We start from the raw sequence: 19,966 nt of genomic DNA on the forward strand, positions 1-19,966 counted from the left end.
TGCGCCTGTAACGCTGCGCAGTGTGACTGACAGAAACTGTAACTCAGCATGCGAGGTGGTGTGGGAAAATCCCACGGCTGAGTGTGTTGAAGTACTAATCCCTCGAGAGCTGGACTTCTACACGCTGCAATATGTATGTGTGTGAGCTGCAGGGAGAGATGATTAATTTAGGGATTTGTGGAGGAGATAGTGCATACAGTAGTGTGTTTGTGTATGCTGGGCTTTCACATGTGGGTGTTGTGATGTATGTTGCAAGTTAGTTGTGCACAGAAACACCGTCACATTCACCTAATAGACTTTTTTCATGTTTTTATTGCACGATTACACTAAAGTAGCACTTGCAATAGTTATCACTTTATTACAAAAGCACAGTTCCTTTATTTTTAAAGTTCTCACTCAAAATATAGACCAAAAAATTGCAACCGAAAACTTTTAGTCATCTCTAACAACCGACTGAAGTTTAAAATGGAAACAAAGATTGTTAAACACTGTTCAGATCTGATTTTCTTCTTAAAGTAGTGATCTCAGTACTAGTGCACGGCTGCCTGGTGTGTGGCTGAGGTGTGTGTGTGTGTGTGTGTGTGTGTGTGTGTGTGTGTGTGTGTGTGTGTACATGTTTGTCATTTCTTTCAGGGGGGCTGCTGCAGGAAAGGTAACGCTAGCCGTAACCTCAGGCATTTCCTCTCATCTTCTCTTCGCCCTACACTACACTTCAAAACTCACCTCATTAACTTAGCTGAATGAACCTTCTCATTCCCTCGTCAGAATCGTTCTCCCCAAGTGTGACAGCTTAAACAACACATACAAAGTTGAATTCAAGCTCTTCTGCAACAGGTTTGATAGATGATATGAGTACGAAAAATATGCAAATACTACTAGAACACAAACAAGTAAAATGAACTCAATCTATGCTTCCCCTAGAAACCGTGTCGATGTGTCCTTGAGCACAAATCCACAACTGGGTCATGATCATGGATGCGTGTCTCTACTGGTATTAATTCAGATACCATCCAGCATTACTGTTCTGGATCCGTTTGGCACATTAATAACTGTGAAGTTAAAACATAGGGCAGATTATTGGCCAGTGAGCTAAGAAAATATGGCCATTGCGCAGACTCATCTCAGCCAGCCTGGGATTCACACCAGCAAACCACAGCGCTGCTCCTGGCAACCAGCAACCTAATGCAACAACCATGTGTTCTCTGTTTGATCTCCATCCAGTCAACCAGTATCACAGCATTCTACCTGCGACCAAGCCAAAGCTTCTTTTAAGCTAGAAAGTTTGAAACTTTGCAAGTTTCGAATGCTGTGGCTCTGTCGATATATTGGAACCTCACCTGCGGACATGTCATAAATATCAGCCTCTGACATGAAAATTGATTTTTATTGTTCCCTTATCAGTCCCTTTGGACGCTAATGGATTCCCATCCAAGTCCTTTATTTGAAGATGGATCTTCTACTTCGTGTTTTTGCTGGCTGGACACAATGTTGGCTTCACCGACTCAGATATACTTGTTCATCGGAGCTGTCAGCACATGGAGTGATGAGAACCGCCGCAGTACAACCGGAGGCCTTGCGAGATCCACCCAGTAAGCATCCACACTGGAAGGTGTTTATTATCTCACTGTCAGTGTGCGAATCCCAGAGTAGAGAGCGTTTTGTCTCAGCCAGTGCACTGACGGGATGATAATGGTCTTGCTGCTGCAGTTGAAAGGGCATTTCATGACAGGCATGAAATGTAGCGAACAGATACGGCATCATGATGCGATTCAATCGTGAGAGCGTCGTGTGAGGTTTTTGTTGTAGAAATGAGCTGTCAAGCAACTGAAGATACAATGAGCAAGCAATCTCTCTCTCTGATCATTTAAGACACAACAAGCTGGACGTGACTGATGTGGTTTCTTGTGATCCAATGTGATATTAATATCACAACAAAGCTTGTGGAGTTTTTGTCCCATTCATGGATTGTCAGCATTTTTCTTTAACCACCAACAGTCAACAGTCATAGTAATGAGATCAATAATGAGCATTTAGGAAAAGCCCCCGCACCCCCCCAAGTGTTGTTGTCAAAACCAGCTGTTTAACTTCAAATCATATTGCAATAATGCAGAAGTCTCCTAATTCTCAGATTAACAGATTAGGAGGCACCCACTCCATGAGGGCTGCTTTAAAGGGAAAACTTTAAAGATGGATGCAGCTTTCCCTGTTCAGGCCAGGTCTTTCTGGAGTCAAGCTCAATATCACTATTCTCAAAATACGGCTATAAAATTTATGAGATTAATATGGTGGATTTATTGCTATTTTGGCTAACAAGACCAGTTTTCCAGTTTGGCCGTGTCCATGTCCAAACTCTTTCATAGCATCCAAAACAAATAACTCCAGCTCTGACGGAGAGTCATCTTACTATCCATAACTCAGTGAACGCCAGGTAAAGAGCCAAAATGGATGTTCCTGTGGAATTATCATCCGATCTCTGCTCATGGATGTGGGTATTGTGTTACCAAAGTGCCAGAGGAAGAGTGAGTGAGGAAGCTGAACTATTGGTCTGTATGAATATAGGATTTGTAAAGCTAATTCAATAAAGGAGTATGGCATTTCCTCCAGTCTTATCTTTCCGTCTGTTGGGGAAGGAAACATCGGAAGGAGGTGAAGCCACCTAAAGCGAGACTCTCTTGTATTCCTACAAGACTGCATTTCCTCCTTGTCTCCAAAAATTTGCTGGAGTTTTCTTCTGGAAACTAATCAGCCGTTCATTGTTCTTCTTCTACCTCTCCTTCCTCATCTAAAATTACACCACTCTTTTTATAAATCTCTGCCTTACAAGCTGCATTTCCCCTCTCGCTTATCTCCGTCTCTCCTCTTCTAACCCAACATGTTTCAGACTTCAGGCCGATGCTTCACCCAAAGATACAAGCAACGAAAGTCTATTTTTACACATGGCCGTCTCCACCGATGCAGCAAAAATACCCATGCGAACATCCCAGTCAGCACATATTCTCCCCAAACCAACACACAAACACACATTTCACAAAGCCAACCTCAGATCCTCACAACAACCTCACGGTGCTCATTTAGGTCATCCATCCAATCCACATTCGCCATTAAAACAAGAGCAACCGCTCCACCTCATCCTTTCTGTTTTTAGCAAACAGCTGCGTCATGACAGCAGCTTCCCATTGGCAGTGTGTTTCTTTATTCTGTGTGTTGTTTTTTTTAATTTAAAAAAAAAAATTCACACTCAAAACTGTGGAAGCAAAGATATTTCATATGCGCCATTTTTGACCATCCTGCTTCATAAATGACATCCATCGACTCTAGTGTGACACTTGTCTGTCACCCTTGACCTCTGGACCAAGAGCAGTGTGAGCGTCGTTATGGTGAAGCAGGTTTTTGTTTCGTGTTTACTGGGAGGAAGCGGTAAACGGCGCAGACAGACCTGGCCTATTAAACACCTTAAAAGGATCTTTACGGAAGTCAGAGCTCCAAAGGCACTCAGACACACTTCTTCATGCCGCTTGTTTACAAGCTGAATATGCTAAAGGGAGTGGGAGGTGTGTGGATATGGCAGGAGGGTTGCTTCACCCCTGAAGGAAGCATTTCTGCGGCAATGCTCTACTTCTGAGGACTGTGGAGACGGCCCTCAGGATGAACAAAATCTGTCAGCATTACCAGCCTCATCTCGATTTCACTAAACCCCCAAAACTGGGGCACTTGGGAGCCTGCTTGCTTGAAAATGACTATCTCACTCTATTATTTAAGCAAGGATTCCACCCCCCCTTTCTCATCTCTCTTTTCCTTGCCATCCTCCCCCATTCTTTTTATCTCCCTCCTTCCCTCCCCCATGTGCCCCTGGTGTTGTAGGTGAGTGGGTGGGATGGAGAGAAGATGAAGGCAGAGAGGAACGGTGCTGCAGCACGACGCTTTCATCTTCTCTCTGCAGGGTCGCAGCATCAAGGAGAAGACACTGAGTGATTACAGTGATGCAGCTGAACGCCACAGACACATTTTACATAGATTCATCAATCGATTCCAACAGTTTTAACATTTACTAAGTCGGTTAAGTGCAGATTGTACGTGTGCAGTGGAAATGATAGACTCAATTAGGTCACGCAACAAGAGACATGAGGTTTTGCACGGAATCAACGCAAGTGATTGCAGATACTGATCAAAGTAATTAGGGTTCACCTCCTGACGGGGCACAACAAGTTTATTTCTACTCTGCCAGAGTGCCTCAAACTGCAATGAGTTGGAAATCCTTTAAATGTCCCAAGATGTAAAAGCCCAATCAGCTAGATTTTGGCTAATTAAGATCCAAAAGGGATATTTTCGAAAGGTCACACATCAACACTGTGTCGTGAACTTTCACGCACTCGTGTCAAGCTGAAATGTGGTCAACAAAAGCCTCCTGGACCATAAATTTGCCATATGGTTTATTGTGGGTACACAACATTATGGGCCTGATACACATATTTTATTATAAATGAGGAATAAAGTTAAAAAAAACAACAACATCATGGCTGTGATCAAGTAAAATGTCCCCATAAAAGATGGAACTTACTACTACTTGTGGAAGGCTTCAACCTGTGACACGTTCATGACAGCAGTTGCATCAGAAGATTATGGCACTATGGTTTGTTAAATTAAATGAAACGTTAATGAGCCCCGTGGGGGGAAATCAGGTCATTGCACCAGAAGAGACATGAGTTAAGTCACTTATACATGTGGAAAGCCAATTGATCGGTTCAATTTCACACACTTCCAAACTCATCATCATATCATTTTCTTTTTGTTGCTGTTTTTTTTTTTTTTTTTTTACTTTTCAATGTCTAATTCTGTGACAGTAAAATTGCTGAGAAAACAATCAAATTAATTCTGATCTAATCAAGTTAAGTAGAAGTGAAGAAACAAGAAAGAACCTGAACATGAAGGGATCGAAACACGCAGATCCTCTTGGTTCTAACTTGGAAACATATAAAAGCAGGAATGAGACCTTCACACACATATGCATGCAGGCATGTTGTTCATAAAGTAAAAAAAAACAACACATGTCACCTGTTAAAGGGGAAGTTCACCCAAAAATGAAGATTCAGAGTCAACATCTATTCACCTTCCTGGTGATGGATGGTCAGTTGAGTTTCCCATGAAAATTCATTGTCGTCACTTTGGGTGAACTATCCCTTTAAGACTCAGCCTGGGAAACGCAGCTCTATTTGTAATAATCATCCAAACTCCACTCACCACTTCTCAACTTTTCATGCTTCCACCCTCTTGCTTAGAAACCCACCATCAATGGCTCCATTCAACCAGCCGTTTATCCTTGAACAGCCTGCTGAATGTAACTGTACTTCATTTGTTGAATTTTCTACCTGTTCTAAAAGGAGCTTTCCTCATAATTAGAACACTGCCAGATTCCACAACAGCCCCAGGAAACAGAGACAGAGATACACAGACACACCTCAGGTCATAGGCTTGGTATTTATGCCATTATACAGTAGATTATAGCTGTAACGTGGCCATAGTCTCAGTTTAAAGCCATTGCAAGTGGATTCAAACACGAATTGAAAGGTTTTCATGATATTCGGTTGTTTTAAACTATTGCAGCATCGCATTTTAGGACTTGTTCTGGTTCAGAATCAAAAACCCATCTTATTAAAGTCTTTATTCATTTGTTGTTCGTCTCGACTCAAATCTCAATCACCAGCCCTCGGCCTTCGGCGCGGCTCGTGTCAAATCAATTTGAAGGCACCCCGTACATCAGCGCAGGAGCGCCGCACACACTTTAGTGATGCTGTGATGAAACACTGATGTTTCAATTTATTTGTCATTAATGATTATCACGGTACAAAAAATCATCACCAAAACATACAGAAGTTTGTTCACTGAAGTACTGACAGTAATTTTTGAAGAAGACCGTGACTAACTTCCTCATGCTTAGCTTTTCCTTCTTCTTTTTTTTTTTTAAGCTGCATGACTACAGTGTGTTATTTCATGTCATTTGTCAAGTCTCTCCTTTGGCTCCACCAAGACTACCATTAGACAGAGGCAACCCTTCCCCAGAAGCTCAAACAAAAGTCAAATTTGTTTTCTTTAGTAACTTAAAATAACTCTTCAAAGGCTGGATACCAACCACAGAATACAGAGAGAAGGCAATGAATGAGCATTTCTGGAACGAGAAGCTAAACAATACTGAAAAACTTCCTTGGACTGGCTATTTTAGAAACAAAAACAAACAGATGGCACCCTCGTTTGATGGATGATGCTTAATTAGATTAAAATTTGACGTTTGATACATGACACCACACTCAACAGGCTCAAATAGACGCGATCACTAATGTAGATCTTGTTTGCACAATTGCCCCAGATGGCCTTTAGTCCAACTAAGACTCCTAATGTCTGTAATCTCATCTGCGTCTGATTGCAGTGCCACCACGTAAGCAGGCTCAGATTGAATCAGACCCATCTGAACTATCAATTTCCTGTCACAAGCCTTTCACTAAATCTGATGGGTGGAGTCCGCAAGACCGAGAGAGTCGTGGAAGAGATGAAACAATTCCTCCACCGTCAGAGCAGACGAATCGCCTCCAGTATTGTCTGATACTCAATACTGAGTTCAGTGATGGCTTCTCAAAGATATGAAGTACCCTTAAATATACGACTCCCAATTAAAGTTTAGTAAATTTAGTATGTAACACATGCATATAATAAAGTCTGTCCTGGTCTTTATTTTCTACTTTAAAGTCAAAAAGTCAAAGAAAAGCTGCTTTGATCTCAGACAGATTACTCACATCAGCGTTTCATATACTGGACAACTGTGACCCACTTTTACATGATTGCACAAGTCTGGTTAAAACACATTCAAGCTCCACAAAAGGAACAGTGCAACATTTGAATTCACTCTCATATCTCTGTGTTACATTTTGACGATTAAAAAAGCTTTCCCTTTAGAAATTAGAAGACAATTTTATACTTATATCCAGTGTGTACATATCTATCTATCTATCTATCTGTGCTCCAACATAGCCTCACTTGGTCCGCGAGGTCCAAATTCTGTGAAACTGACAACGACTCAGACACCTACTGGACATGAGCATCCGGTTAATTAAATTATTTCCATCTGAGAAGTCCGACTCAGTGTGTCAGCTTACGTGAGAAAGCACTCATCTTGGCTCAGTTTTTGAGAACATTCACTCACTTGCTCGATTTATTTTCATCTCATAGCCATTTCCCATCCAGTTGGCGGTGTACAAGGAAAAGGCTATTTTACGAGCTTGAGATGAGGCAAAGCTTTTATGATACGCGACGTCAAAATGGACAACATTTGGAAGGAATTTGGGGAGTTTACGTACAGCGTAGACAAGGAAAAATTCACTCGCTGCAGCAATGGAGGCTGATCAGCCACACCTGCACCAGACTTTGTGAGTAATTCATAAATAATTCATTTGTGGAGGAAGAAAGAATCAAAAATATTCTCATCTGGATGATTTTTCTAGCTCCCTTTGCCAGAGTTTACTCTGTGTATGTGAAGAAGAGGTGTAACGAGTAAATTTCATGGCCCCTTGGTTCCTCTCAGCTTGCAATCCTGTTACACAACATTTTAGCATGTCACAGATAAACATGATAATGTCTTCAAAAGAATCTCAGGAAGCCAATTCAATGTGCTTATTATCGAGCTTCAGAATCGTGTGCAAAAGTTACAAAGTAGTGCTTAAGAAACAGAGTTGAACACGTCCCCAGCGTGACATTTAAGACGTAATGTGCCGTTTGACTTGAACACAAAAAAAAAAGGAAAAATGCGACGTGACCCCCACCCACACACATGCACGCACACACGGAAGCACACACGCAGCATGATTTAACCAAAAAAAAAATGTTTCCAGCATGTAATTTCACCACAAATTGTTGTTCTTTTCAGTTGTAGAATTGTTTAGATAAGTCGCTGCTTCTGCTTGTTTCCATAGCAAAATGCCCACATTTCTTTGAAAAAAAAGGTCTAAATGTTGATTCAGAAAGTTCACTCGTTTAATTAAATGTTTTTAATCTGAAGAATTTTTTTATTACCTGATGAGAGTCCAATATAAGTTTACATTTCTTTTAATATTGACATTGGATCCATGGTTTTGTTTTCACATTGCAATTTAGTGAGCGCATTCACCCAGCATCTACACGATCCCCTGAGATGACGATGAGTGGTTTGTAGACAGCGTGCGTCTGACACTGATGTGGTGTCAATGTGGTGAATAAATGAAGACAATCATTTTGTTCTGTTAAATACTCTGTCCCCTCCTCTCCTCACGCTACCGTGGAATATTTTGACATCTCCACTGCTTGTTGTCTTTTTTCCATCTATTGTCTAATAGGTGAGTGTAGCAGACCTCAACTTCCTGTCGTGGACCAAACCATCCAAAACAGTGAACAGCTCCATAGTTCAGTTTGATCTGGACTGAAACCACCTCTTAAAGTCAAATGAAAATGTGGTCCTTCTGGTCCAGACTGTGGTCCAATTTGCCTTTCAGACACACTATTATGGTTTGGACAAAACTGGTCCAGACCAAACAAGGTAGGTGTTAAAGTACCAAGAGTCTTTCACAGTGGTACCCACCCTGGTAACTACAGTACTTGATATCAGATGAATATCTAAATATGATTCTTAGAGACTGCAACCTATGGTTGAACCACTGAAACGTTGCTCAAAGGATCGGTGGACACAGGCAAAAAAAGGAGTTGAAGCTGCTCAAATGTCAGAAGATCATTGAGTTTGGTGCTTTGGAACCGAGAGGAGCAGTGAGGGCAGAAATCTTGGCAGCTGATGTAACATTGAAACTCGTTCAGGTCACTCTCGACTACCAACGAGTGTTTTAGTACACGGTGTACAGCTGTCTGCAAGGATGAATGCACACTGTACAGAGCTTCCTGAGAAAGGAAAGCAGGAATGCTCCAGAGAAAGAGAGAATGAGAAGGAGATGAGGATAATCCAGCAAACAGATGTTTGGGAGCACATCGAAGAGTGCTCGTTGTCCAGAGGACACGGATTATAGGTATGGAAGTGCTAGGAGGAACACGGAGGGCCTGAAGTTGGCTACGCGATTAGCCAACACACACCCGTGATAGCCAGCCAGCATGCAGCTCTGTGAGGTAAAGGCAGTAAAGGCAGAGACTGTTAAGCCACATGTAATGAAAGCAGGACTCATTCTGTTGCTGCTGGAGAGAAGCCAGGATTTACTCTGGAAATGCAATGAGCGAAGGTAATCTGCAGAGGAATACAAAGCGTTCGGTCCAACAGCAATGCTAAAACTCCAAAATATGAATGAGAGTTGGATTGACCCTTCACTGAGGGAGGCATAGTGCTGAAGAACGGTGCCATAAAACCAGCCTGACCTCTGCAGAGATCTCTCTTGACAGCAGAGAGCTTTTGGATGTATCATTGTGATTTAAAGACCAAGGACACACTCAGTCATGGGTGCACGTCTCCAAGTCCCCTGCTGCTGGGAGAGATGGCTGCTAATACATTCTGACAGGCACCTCTCCTCTGCTCAGAGTTTGGCAGCACACAAACCAACACACACAAACACAACCAGAGAGAGAGAGACAGAGAGAGACAGAGAGAGACAGAGAGAGAGAGTCAAGTCAATTTTATTTGTAGCGCCAAATCACAACAAAAGTTATCTCATGACGCTTTACAAGTAGAGCAGGTCCAGTACCACACTCCTTCGATAAGTTTACACCCAACAATTCTCCATCAGCAAGCACATCCTGCAACAGGAGTGACCAAAACCTTCCTTTTAACAGGCAGGAACATCGAGCAGAGCCAAGCTCAATGGGGACGGCCTTCTGCTTTGACTGATAGGGGGGAAAGAGAGCAGGAGAGTGGGGCAGAGACAAAGACAGATAATGGAGGAAGACAGATACACTGAAGGAAAGAGAGGGACAGAGATAGAGAGAGAGAGAAAGGGAAGAGACAGGCAGGGACGTAAGCTGGTGGTGCTACGGGTGGCAGCTTGAGTCTCTTCGGGTCTGTAGTCTCCTCAAGCAGCACCCGGGATCTGGGATGCGGGGAGCCCAAAGGCTCCGGAGAAGAAGACGAGTTAGTAACACACATGAGTATGATTTACTCATATACACCAGAAACAGTGGTGCCCTCATTCCTGGGACTAAATGCCGCTCCTTAACTATTTACCTGAAGCAAAGGTGCCAGGATGTGTGATTTTTCTTCTTAACGACCAGCCTGTGCGTATGTACGCAGGATTTAAATCTTTAAAATGAGTAGCAGTCTTCAACCCCAGGGTCTGTGGTGCAGGATGAAGCGGCTGGACAGCTTCTCAAGTCCGTCTACAAACACTCACACAGGTCCCTGGTTTAAAACCAGAGGGTCAAGGAACTCCCAGGAGCCATCTATCAGCCAAAAGAGACAGGTCGTGTCCCTGAGGGTCTGGTTTAGTGCAGGAGAGACATCTGGATGGGAACCATCTGGTATAGAGAGGTCCAATCAGCTGCTACTGCAGCAGGCAGGCGGGTCTGCTGGCCACACTATCAGAACAAAAGCAGGCTATAATCCGGGCCCCGCAGGAGCCCTCAGCCTGTCTGGCCCAAGACAAGCACCACACAAAGGGGGCGGTATCAAAGTCTCAGTCGACCTTTGGAGGAGTTGAGGCATGGATGTATGCTTGTCATGCACGAGCCCTGCTTCCTTTATCTCAGCGACACAGTGTATACGACACTGCCCTGAAGCATTTTCTAAATAAGGTCACAGTGAGAGAAAGCAGTGATTGGAGTGTTCCAAAATCTGTTGCATAATGAAGTGTGTTGTGGACATGTATATAATTAATACACCTTAATTTGCACATTTCCTGACACATACAGCAGTCCAACTGCTGGGCGATGCAGCTCCAGCGTCCAGGGAGGTCTACGAGCTCAGCTAAAAGTGTTTCACATCATTAGCAAGAAAATGTCCAACACTTTCTTTTTCAGCAGCAGAAACCTACATCCGTGCATTCATCACCTCCACACCAGGAAACCTACATCCGTGTATTCATCACCTCCACACCAGGCTACTTCAATAGGGTCCTCAACTATACTACATATTCAAAAAAAACAAAAACCACAAACCTTAGTATATCTGGAACTGTGCTACTCATCTGCTCACACATCACAACCGTGAAACCTCGAGAAGCTCCACCCCCACCCCAATGAATCAACTTCAAACTGTTTGTCCTACAGAGCCCTCAATTACCTGCTTGCCCCCCCCCCCCCCCCCCTACGATGAGGATTCAAGTATTCACATCTCTTTGTGGTTCAAAGAATATTTCAGCATTAAATGGAACAGTGCTCTGGGAAAACACCGCAGACTAACAGCCAGTTCACTAAGATTAAGTGGTACTCGTCATTCTTGTACCTGAAACAACAGCACAGCTCATCCATCAGCAGCTGCGTGACTGATGGACGTGTTCCAAGACCCCAATAGCACAGTGCTGGTTTGAGAAAACTGGGCCTGGTTTCTACTCTGTGTCCATTTGGCAAAGAAATCCAAATAAAAAATATTTTGTTGTAAAAGTGAAAAAAACATTATTAATCAATCTGTACCACGTGCAGCTAACAGAGATTTAACATCACACCTGCCACTTCATTAACCCCCTAAGCTCTGTTTTATTGGACTCTTGTTCAATTGGGTGCAATATTGCATTGTATAAATATATCTATATAACACTGAATCAGTAAAAACCCCATATATCTGTTGCTCAATGCATAATTTAACAAAGAAAGATTAATAATGTGTTGTTCCGCTGCAGACAGGAGATTCAATAAAACATGACTTGACTCAACTAGATGATATAGAGATCCAACTACTTGTTGCTGACAATCCAACACAATCTTTATTTTTATTAACACATACAGCCTGGAGACAGATGAGCAGTTTTAGGACTTCTAAGGAAAATTGGAATAACTCCAATCCCAGAAAGATAATTTAACTTTACACCAGAGCACATTATTCTGTTATAGTTGTCCTCCTTAGTTAGTTTCTTAGTGTAGAATTGTGGCCTGGTCTGATCTTGATGAATTATTGATGCAAGAAGCATAAAATCACGACCAGGTTTTTATTGGCCATATCACAGATGATATTTGTTGGATGTGAAAGTGTGAGGCCAAAACTGTGCAAGAAGTAAACAACATTTAATCAAAGGAAAAACGATTGTTGAGTTTTTAAGATCACTTGCATCACAATTTAAACCACACACTGACTCTTTGTGGAAGTTTGCGAAATAATAGTCTGATTTCATCTGGTGTGCATATTTTGCTGTGTGAAACTCGATAGGCTGCAATGTTAAGGGCTGTGACAAAGCACGAACCTCTCCAATCACCTGACTGCACAACAATGACCACAAATGGCTACAGAAGCCAACTCCTTCCCATCAGGCTGCCAGCTGTCTTCCCGTCAACACTAACCTGCTGTACGCTCATATCTCTACTGTCGCCTGGCTCCCAACGCAGCTCAGATTACACACAACTGCAGATACTGGCCATCTGCGGTCTGCTATTAAGACTTTTCCTTGACAAGAGATGATTCCAGAAAGATATCAAGAAGGAAAAGCATGTTGTTAGATGATATTGCCAGTGTCATGTGATGCTAACGGTAATTTTTTTCCATGTGGCTGCACCACTGCATGTCTGGGAAGCATCTGGATAACGGATCCCTGCAGCAAACAACATGTCAGACAAGAGATGAGGGTCATCAATCAATAAGACCCAATGTGCTTGGTCACGGTGAGATCTGGAATTATTCAATTGCAGAGGAGCAGCAACCAAAAACGCATACACGTATACACACACTCGCACACACACAACGTGAGTCACAGTCAGTTATTGTCTCCAGACTCTCCACAGCTGCAATTTACTATGAGTAGAAGTAAGACACTCAGGTGTTGGTCAGTGCATGAAGTGTGCGTCACAGAGACATCGACCATGAGTCTGTTTATTCAGTTTCCAGGATTGGTGGGAGACACGGATAGCAGTTCAACGGAACCTGGCTTGAGTCTTGAGGAGTTCTAGCATGTATTTAACAACAAATATCCTCCATCCATCCATTTTCACACACTTTACCAAGACAGGTTAGTGGTGGTGGCAACCTTTGTTAAGCAAATCCAGACATCCCTCTCCCCAGCAACAATCCCCAGCTTCTCCTAGGGGACCCAGGCCAGATACACAGTTATCTAGCCTGTTCTGGGTCTACCAGAAGGCCTCATACCAGTTGGACATGTCTGGAAAACCTCCAACCATAGGCACCCAGGAGGCATCCTAACTAGATACCAAACCACCTCAGCTGACTCCTCTCTATATGAGGGTTCATCAGCACCCCTCACCCCATCTTTAACCCTAATCCCATGGCACATACAATTAAGTTTATTTAAACTTGTAAACCTGCCGCTACTTGAATTCCGATGGGCTGAATTTGTGGCAGAGCTGACAAAAAGTCACCAGTGTTGGTGGGGAGGTGACAAGCTTTCATTGCCTCCATGTATATTGTTAATAGCAAAGCCCCAACTGCTCATTTTATATGGGTCTGAGATTAAAAGGGCCTGAAGTGGATCGCAAGAACTGGTTCACCTGAGTTTTGACTTCACATCAATGACAAGCGAAACTGGAACTGATTATAGTCCGTTTCTACTGCAGGGTTGCTTGACGAGGGGGAGATTGCCTGTTCCTCCTGCAGAGGTTTTACAGTGTTGGTGAAAGGTGCCGCTAATCCCAGCCATTGACTTCTTTTGGAAAGATTTAATGAGTGGTGACACATCTAAGTAGTGATTTCTTGCCCGCTCCACTGTGACATAGTTGCCTCGACATGAGTGGTAACACTTTGGTCTTCTCCTTAGCTTTTGTTTTACAGTGTATATATAAACCAAAAAATATGACAAACTGCACTTTAGTTACATCACCAAATCTGCCTTTTCTTCAATAAAGAGGAAACAGTCACAGTAATAAGTACAAGAATCCAGAGACAGAAATCAAAGGAGGAATTTTCTTGTCTGTTTAGCTCAAGTTGCTTTGTTTCCCTTTAAAATCACCACTGTGCACCTGGTTTCTCGCACCTCTCTCAGACAGTTGATTGATGGGGAAATGATTACATGGGACACACTCGTGCACTGGAACACACCACACAAGCCACGAACAGTATCTGCTCCCCCTGAGAATACTGTTCCTCTATCCGTTATGATCAAAACAGGCCTTTCAGTTCTCACAGAGCTGTCGCCTCAGGCATCTGAGCTGTGGCAGGTATTCAGACAGCAGTGACAAATCATCACCTGCAGAGAAGTGCAACTGCAGCCACGAGTAGGGCAACCGCAGCTATGTGACTGAGCTAGACGGCCAAACTCACTGTTGCGCAACTGCTTGTTAGCATGTAAACGTGAGCCTCTGCAGCATCTTTTTATTCAGGAGCTATTAGGTGATGCAGACAGGAGGTCTAAAAGCTGATTCATGATTTCCAGATGACAACATATCCAACAGAACCTGCATCGGCATTGTTTTACTGAACAAACCGCCATGTGGGATGCACATGGTGTCAGCATGCGCAGCTGCACGTTGACATCCCATATGTCCTGACAGGATGCTGCGTACTGCAGAACAAAATGGCGACCAGGGGGAGTAACAGAGCTCACTCTGTAGTATTTATCAAACATGTTAAAACAGTCCTTGAACTGACTTTCCCAAAACATTAAATTCCCAATGAAATTCCATAATCCATAATCCAGTATTGATATATAATCCAGAGTGGATTAGGCAGCATTCCATTAGTTGTTTGTTTTTTTTTTTTCATCAATGCAGATTGGACAGCAGAAAACCTCATTTCTAGGTCAAATATTACAAAGAAAAGTCATATGTGGTAAAGTCGAGCTAAATATAGGTTCCACTGCATGCTGGGGCTTTCCAGCTGCAGAAGGACATTTCTATAATCCATTTCGTGCCTCGTCTCATGAGATGACATTCCACGGCCAAAGAAATAACCTGCTGACTTCTCTGCAGATTTAATCAGGATTTTGTCACTTCCTTTGTACAACCAGGGAATCTAATTCATAACATATGAAATGCCTTCAGCCTGGTAGGGGCTTGGAGCTCCAGCAAGGTAGCTATACCATATTAGAATATGGCAATAAATGGTTGATTTGTTTAGAAAAAGAGGGCATTTACGAACAGGGTGTATGCTCTAAAAAAATGAAGTCTCAGACGTCAAGTGGCCCTTTTGTATCGTAAAATATGCACCGTTTTACTATCGATCCTCTCTTGCTGTCACACTTGACTTACTCCAATTCATAAAATCATCAAGTACTAAAAAGGGAACTTAATGTCCCTTTTTGCATTTTCTTCCTCACATTTTTGAGAGACAAGCGCTATGACCCAGCAATAAAACCCGGGTCCAGATTCCTCCAGGAGTTCTACAAGGGTTTTCTGTGTTGGAATGGGGTTAAAAATTCCTAACAACAAGTGCTTGTCTCCCGGTTATGAGGTTTAACTATGACTTTGGCCACTACAGAAGTTTCACTGAAGCAGGAGCCACAGCTGCATTTTCCAACCCTGAAAATCACGTCAGAAATAGAAACGCACGATACTATCAGACCGTCTTGGGTATCAGCAGACACTGATCATTAATTTGAGTAAAAATAAAATCAAGTCTCTTCTTTTCTCAGATTATGAGGAAACACTGCTGTAGAAATAGGATTTATGGATTCATCTAAATGTTTTGGAAATATAGACAAATATTACTTCTTTCAAATCCACAATGGTTTTCAGTGTGGCTATATGACAAATGTTTCTAGTAAAATCCAGATGTGGAACAGCACCAAAACCAAACAGTCCACGAGGAGCCCAAATATCATGTGTAAAAGATTTGAAGACACACTTGGATGGAAACATGATCTATTACAATTCTTCAGTAGTCGTAAAATCAGTTTCTTACCTCCAACACGGGTCCTGCCCCGAGGATGATCTGCTCCACCCCACTGGCAAACCCTTTCTGGCTGAGAGCGGTCAGGTGATGAATGAGGAAGTTGGTGCTCTGCGTCTTCCCAGATCCACTTTCACCAGAAATGACTATGCACTGGTTCTTGCGTCGCTGCAGCATGGCATGATACGCCACATCTGCTACGGCGTAGATGTGAGGCTCCAGCTTTCCCAGTGTGTGGTTGTCATACAATTTGACATATTTGGGGTTGTAGATGGGTAGGAACTGGAAGGGGTTTATCACGATAAGAATACTCCCAATGTAAGTGTAGATCTTCTCTTGGCGGAAACGTGTGCGAAGGCTTTCCAAAAGGGCACGTTCTGTTAGTTCTGGGAGGGCACAGAGATCAGACGGAGGGTCACTCCCTGCCGGCTGGGGGAGGAAACCCCGTTCCACTAAACGGCGACGCTCCTCAGTCACCCGCAGCCACATTTGCAGGCTGCCGCCATAATGAATAGATCCGTCAAGGTTCTTTTCCCGCAAGAGGAAGCGGTAGTCATCACCACTGCCCAGGCCACTGCGATTCTCCAGGGCGCTTCGAGGCCACAGCATCATCCGCTGGACCGGGCAGTCCCCGGGGTTGAGGATCCATTCCTCCCCGCCAAACTCCTTCACCTCAGCCAACACGTAGCATTTGGTGCGCTCCAGGTGCAACCGTTCGATGAGGCACTCGATGGCTTCAGCAGCTGTGGTGTTCTTGCGGGCGCTGACGGGGCAATAGATGGTTCCTTCAGCCAGGGCACCCGGGTAGACACGCAGGCTGAACTCCTGGTCCTCCAGGCGCCGCCGCATGCTCCCACTTGCGGTGGCCATGTTGGCGCTGCTGGCGTAGCTGCAGCCGCCATCTTGTAAACTCATTGTGGCACAGCAGGTCCCATCAGCACACCGCTCTGTGGACCCTGAGGACTGACTCAGGACATCTCAACTGATGGAGACAAAGAGGGAGGAAAGAGGTGGAGAAGTTAAAATTGGCGGCAAAACAACAAGAGCTCCAAACAGAAATCAAACATTCCTCAGGCATTTCCACTGAGTCACAACAGGGTTAGTAGAGTCATGGCGATTTCATCTGTCCCATGACAGAGTAGGCCGACTGAATAGGCTTTCTGTTCCAGATCGTAAAGGGAACTACTATCACAAACGCAGCTCAAAGCAGAAGCATGAGTTCTAGTCAGAGAGAGACAAGAACCGATCGCTGTTGAAAACAATAAGGAACAGTAGCAGCTTTATGTATTTAAATGTTACAGATACAGCTTATCACAGCCATACAACCTGTGTGTGTATGTGTGTGTGTGTGTACTCGTGACAATCCAAGGGCTCTAGCCATGGGCCAAGATTAACAGCTGCCACCTTCCAACGAAAAGTGGCTGTAATGAGAATACAATGGTGTAATTCAGCACTTCCCTGTTGATAGTAGGCAGAGCACGCGCGCGCACGCGCGCGCGCACACACACACACACACACACACACACACACACACACACACACACACACACACACTCCAGTTGCTTGGATCAAGGAATTCCCCAAATGAGTGAATGTGTGCGAGTGCATGCTCAGACTATGTATTAGTTATTAAAATATATGGTAAATAAGACAATTAAGTCAGCTGTAAATGCAGAAAATGAGCAGCCTGCTGCAGAGTAACCAACATTACATTTCTAACACTAAGACAAATACATTTCAATGAGTATAAAGCCACGATGAAAATATGAGGCACCACTAACATAAAACTGAATACAATTTAAATGGTCAAAACCACCGCTAGGAAGGATTCCTTGACGCTGCCAGTCTTCTTCTCATTCTCTCTCTCTCTCAGTCTATTTCTGCTGCCCTCTCTGCTTCAGCTCTGAATATTAGCAGCGAATACAAACACATCACTTTCATTTCCATCTTTTTCTCTGAAAACCACTTCTCAATTACAAACGTATTCTGTATGGGTGGTTATTATAATAAATGCTTTCAGGAACCGTAATGCCATGATGGGGAAAATGTGTTAGAAATGAAATAACAACAACTTAAAGGCAACAATAAATGCAATGCCAGACTAGTGTTGCACGATTTGGTGGAAAAAGTCATTTTGTGATTATTGTAGTGTTGCCATTCAGATATTTTAACAATGATATTATGAGTCTAGTTGCTGGGTTACTGATAAAAATGCACACACTTGCTGATAGTCTTATTTATTTATCCTCAATTCTTTATTTCTCAACTCAAACATACATTAAGCCAGCATAAAAAATACAAAAACATTTGTGCAAAAAATTACCAAAATAAAGTGATTTCTACAATATTTTTGCAGTACTGTTTAAAAATAATTTCAAAAAGTAAGGACTATTATATATTTGCAAGGGCTGCACTATGGAGGACATCAAATTCAACTTTTCACACACGTTCATACTCTGGATCAGGAGTGGTGTGAAGCTTTGTCTTAATCCAGGACAACGTGAAATCTGGATGAACCAGGTATCAAACCAAGAACCTTCCGATCATAGGAAGACCTGCTCTACCTCCTGAGCAAAACCTCAAATTAAGGTGACTGCAATGAGCATTGCAGTTGATTTTTACTCCCCCTCAGTCTATAACCCCGTCTGAGCAGGTTAACGCCATCTATTTCCAAAACTAGATCTCCACATTCCACCTGCTGGATTTTCCGTCTCTATAAATATTTGGCTTCTGACCACAGCTGCTCTACTCTTCATTCAGCTCCCCAGTTGTTTGTCTTCATCAGCTCTCAGCAGATAGTTGAGCCCAGCTTTTTCTTTCCAATACTTCTCTTCACTATAGCATCTAAAAAAAACGCAACTATTTAAAATATTGAAAAAAAACAAAACCTCTACACAAGCGATGGAATAGAATGTCAGGATAACAGAGAAAAAAAGTACTTGGATCAACAAAGTTGTGCAGATCTTTGAAATAAGACAGAATGGTGCTGATTAAGGTGAATGTACAAATACATTCTGCTGCTTTTCCTACATTGATTGATCAACTTTACTCAACCTCTGGCAACTATGAATTCCTGGAAGAAAAAAAAAATCAAGTCTTGCAGACGGAGAGTAATATGGTTTATATTACTCCCGAAGCAGAAAAGATGTTTGTTTGGAATAAACATAGAAAAATCTGGGTGGAAAAGATGGTTAACTGCACTAATTAAAATGAATCAACTGATAAAATTGAAATTAAATACTTCAGTATTAAGTATACGGAGAGACAAGAAATCTCTGGAAAGCACCATTCATAAACATCACAGATGTCACTAAAATAACAGGATATTGCAGATTACCAGTTTAAAAGGACAGGAGGGCAATCTAAATCCCTACTTCGAGTAATGATGTTTTTCCACAAAACGGATTTACAGTAAGTTTAAAGCTCCCACTCCTTGCATTGTTGCCTTGAAAGCTCCAGTTAGACAGAGACGGTTCCCAGCATCCACTGGAAATCACTGGACAGCAAATCTCCAGAGCAGTTTGGAGAAAATTAGCCTCTTGGCTGCTTTCAGTAGCTGGAGACTTCATGAACCAGTGAGGTGGACAGCAGGAGCTGGAGGGATAAGCCCCTGGGGGTTCAGGGCTGGAGGCTGATGGATGGTCCATCAGTCTGAGAGGTCAGCTGGAGGAGCCAAGGTTACATACCAGCTAACCGCCTGACAAATCATATGTTGTGGAGTTGTGAAAATGGCTGCCAAATTATTGAAAGCTCTTAGTTTTCTGGCATTATCTTGAACAGCTGCATGCCATTAGGTAAGGAACAGCTATCAGACATGTATTCCCAAGCACAATGGATGGACTTAATAAATATAGTTTTGATGATGATGGATTAAGCTGGAAAGCGATATCAGTCAGATGTGGCGAGGAAGAGAGAAAAGATTGTGGAAAGAAGAAAAACGGAGCAGTAAGGTCTGTTACGTCTTGTTTTGACAGTCCAACCTGAAGTGATGACGGCGTGTTGAGATAAGACTGCAAGCTGATGGTTTGGAGGAAT

The 19,966-nt window shown here is 43.0% G+C and overlaps 1 protein-coding gene across 10 annotated transcripts in view; it reads right to left on the bottom strand.

The window, feature by feature from the left end:
- LOC147259277 (unconventional myosin-IXAa-like) overlaps positions 1-19,966 on the bottom strand; it is a 122,513-nt gene that overhangs the window by 74,377 nt on the left and 28,170 nt on the right. For all 10 annotated transcript variants that reach the window (XM_086209565.1, XM_086209562.1, XM_086209563.1 and 7 more), the window contains exon 2: positions 15,944-16,913. In XM_086209565.1, the coding sequence (XP_086065691.1) occupies positions 15,944-16,846 (903 nt within the window). In that variant the 5' untranslated portion in view covers positions 16,847-16,913. The remainder of the gene's footprint in view (positions 1-15,943; positions 16,914-19,966) is intronic.

Source organism: Aulostomus chinensis, chromosome 7 (genome assembly GCF_037954235.1).
Source record: "Aulostomus chinensis isolate RoL2024-O1b breed Wild chromosome 7, RoL_Achi_v1.0, whole genome shotgun sequence".
Classification (NCBI taxonomy): domain Eukaryota; kingdom Metazoa; phylum Chordata; class Actinopteri; order Syngnathiformes; family Aulostomidae; genus Aulostomus; species Aulostomus chinensis.